This window comes from Rosa rugosa, chromosome 7 (genome assembly GCF_958449725.1).
Source record: "Rosa rugosa chromosome 7, drRosRugo1.1, whole genome shotgun sequence".
NCBI lineage: Eukaryota > Viridiplantae > Streptophyta > Magnoliopsida > Rosales > Rosaceae > Rosa > Rosa rugosa.
The window spans coordinates 35868104-35871196 of NC_084826.1; the positions used below are offsets into that span (position 1 = coordinate 35868104).

Consider the following 3093-nt stretch of genomic DNA (forward strand, 5'->3'; position numbering starts at 1 on the left):
TTGATTATCTAGTTTTGTAGACTATGATTGCATGTTCAATATGATTGATTTATGTGCTTTCACTTAGATTAATTATTCAAGGAAAGTAAAAAATGGAAATCGTTTGCTTATTAACGTTTCACATGGTCAACTTCTTTCTCATGATATAAATAATCAACTATAAGAATTGTAACCAGACTTCTTGCATAGGGTTGCGGTTTTGATCTTTGTTCCTTGCGTTCCACCCTTGTATATGTGTTTTTATGATTCTTTTATTTATTTTATTTTTGTTTGCGTTAAAAATCCTAAAATCCCCCCTTTTGCGTCAACTTGTGTACATCTTCATTATTTGTTTTATTTTTTAAAATAATATTTTATACTTATATTAATTTTTTATTTGTTTCTGCAATTACAGGTGTATCCTCAATCTTTGCTTGAACGATCCCTATTTATCATATACTAACGATGATATTTTTCAGGATTAAATTGTTTGCTACTTTTAGCTTATCATAAGGTATCTAAATAGGCAATGGGCCGATGCTCTCCCACTTATTTATTGCTGATGACTCCATTTTATTTATAAAGACTTTCCAGCAAAACTGCAGAAATATGTTTGATACTTTGGTGAGGTATTGCAGCTCTAGACAAGCCATAAACTTTGATAAATCAAAAATTTTCTTAAGCCCTGATATGTGATACTTTGGGTATAGAGCAACTAACAACCCAAGGAAGTACCCAGGCATGCCAACGGAGATCTTGTTCTTTTCAGTTTTCCAGCACTAGCTCTTTTAGTTGTTTTCTTCAGATTACAACTATCTTTCATGTAGGTCCTGTCAGTGAGTTAGGCCAGCTCTGTTTGTCTTTGGGGGTCTTGGGTTTGCTCTTGTGGCCCAGGCCCAGACGTGTATTTGCCTGCGGGAGAAATGAAAGTTTCATTTAGACCCAAAAAAAGAAGAAGAAAAAGAACAGTAAGAGGGACAATAGAGTCATTTCTAAGACGTACAGCTTGGAAGAGTGAGGCGAGGAGATGATTGCATGTGGGAGGGTCCACGGAAACGAGATCTCGTATATATGTGAGCGAAACGCTTGAAACCGAATTGTAGTTTTGTTTGTCCGAAGAAAGAGTAGTATCGCTCTCTTTCTCAATTTGTTTTTTTTTTCAAGAGAAAAAAGTTGAACCGGAATTTCAGATTCTCTAGAGGAGGAGCCATGGCCGATCAACTCACCGATGATCAGATCTCTGAGTTCAAGGAAGCCTTCAGCCTCTTCGACAAGGACGGCGATGGTTAGACTTCGATCTCTTTCTTTTTCTCATTTTCGATCATTTGTCCCTATCAGATCTGGCTATTTGAGTTGATGTTGAGCCTCATGTCCTTTTTTTCCTTTTTTTTTGTTAAGATTTATGTCTATTGCTTTTGCTTGTCCCTGATTATATGTATTCCTGCGTTATATCTATTTCTTGGGTTTATTTTGTCCCTGATTACATAAATTTTCTACGTTTCTAAGCTAAATTGATCAGATAATCGACATATGATCTGTTGTTTCCTTTAAAAGGTTCTATTTTCGTTTCCTGGGAAATAAGTCGGGGTTGGCCTCAAGTAATTCTTAAGACTTAAGAGGGCTTCCTTTGTTTGTTTGAATGGCATTAGGGTTACTGACTTGTTCAATTTGGTAATTGATTGTGGATGGACATGATGTGATTGTTATTCTGAAAGTCGTTTAGCAAACAAGTACAATCGATTTTCGGAAAAACAAAAAATGACAATGGCATATTCGCCACTGTCAAAAAATGGCGAATATACTATTACTCTGCATATACTATTGTCAAAAAATGACAATGGCATATTCAATTTGAAAAACAAAATTTGGTTTTCAAAAAATGGTATCTATTTACCTGCATATACTATTACTCTTCCTTATAGTAATGCAACTTGTGCATCTGTTCTACTTTTTTCTTTTCTTTTCTGTCTATTGTTTCTTTGTAGATGTGCTACTAAGAAAATATACGATTCAAGGATCATGTTATTACTGTTTATGCTTATTGTAGGATGAGTGGTGGTTGTATTTGTTTTCAAGGTGTTATAAATTGTTGATGCTCTTATAACTTGTATCTTATTAATACAGTTTTGTTCTGCCCTTAAACACAAAGTTAGCTACTGGGTTATACTCTGCCTTTGGATGCCAACTTTAGTAGCTTTTAATGGTCGTGGTTTATATATGCCTATTTACTATTCCAAGTTGAAGTATTTGCTCATGCTCTCCAGCAGTTGTGTGTAAATCATTTTGGTCAGTAGTATTGCGCCAAATCTTGGAGTTTACCATTTTTCACTTCCCTCAAACTCTCAAAGGATATAAAATCACAACAGTTTTTCATATACCATTCACAAACTCTGTTAGAGTTGTGTCGCTTCTACTTGTGATACCAAAAACTTAGCATCATATGTTGTTTTCCTCATGAGCGAACATCTCCAGATCTGGACAAGCATGATCCTTTGGCACGAGGCATTTCTGATACTTTCATTATGCAGGTTGTATCACTACCAAGGAGCTTGGGACGGTCATGAGGTCACTGGGCCAGAACCCGACCGAGGCTGAGCTCCAGGACATGATCAATGAAGTGGATGCTGATGGTAATGGGACCATCGATTTTCCTGAATTCTTAAACCTCATGGCAAGGAAGATGAAAGACACTGACTCTGAGGAGGAGTTGAAAGAAGCTTTTAGAGTTTTTGACAAGGATCAGAATGGTTTCATATCTGCTGCTGAGCTGCGTCATGTGATGACAAACCTTGGGGAGAAGCTCACTGATGAGGAAGTGGATGAGATGATTCGGGAGGCTGATGTTGATGGTGATGGACAGATAAATTATGAGGAGTTTGTCAAGGTGATGATGGCTAAGTGATAACTCACAGCAGACATTAAGAACCAAAAAGAAAAGAAAGAAAGATGGGGGAATATGATTAAAACTAATATTATGGGATTCTTAGCTTCCTCAATTTATATGTTATCGTTTTTTCAATCAATCCTTAAACAATGTTGTAGATCTGGTGGAGGTTAGTGTCTTTTAATGTCTTGTGATGTTGCGTTGGCTATTAATCTTTTGTTTTTTGTGTT

General features: G+C 36.2%; 1 protein-coding gene across 1 annotated transcript; it reads left to right on the forward strand.

The window, feature by feature from the left end:
* Positions 1-1064: 1064 nt before the first annotated feature.
* On the forward strand, positions 1065-3093 carry LOC133720267 (calmodulin-7). The gene is made up of 2 exons (XM_062146496.1): positions 1065-1264; positions 2508-3093. The coding sequence occupies exons 1-2, from the start codon at positions 1189-1191 to the stop codon at positions 2879-2881; spliced, it is 450 nt and encodes a 149-aa protein (XP_062002480.1). The 5' UTR covers positions 1065-1188; the 3' UTR covers positions 2882-3093.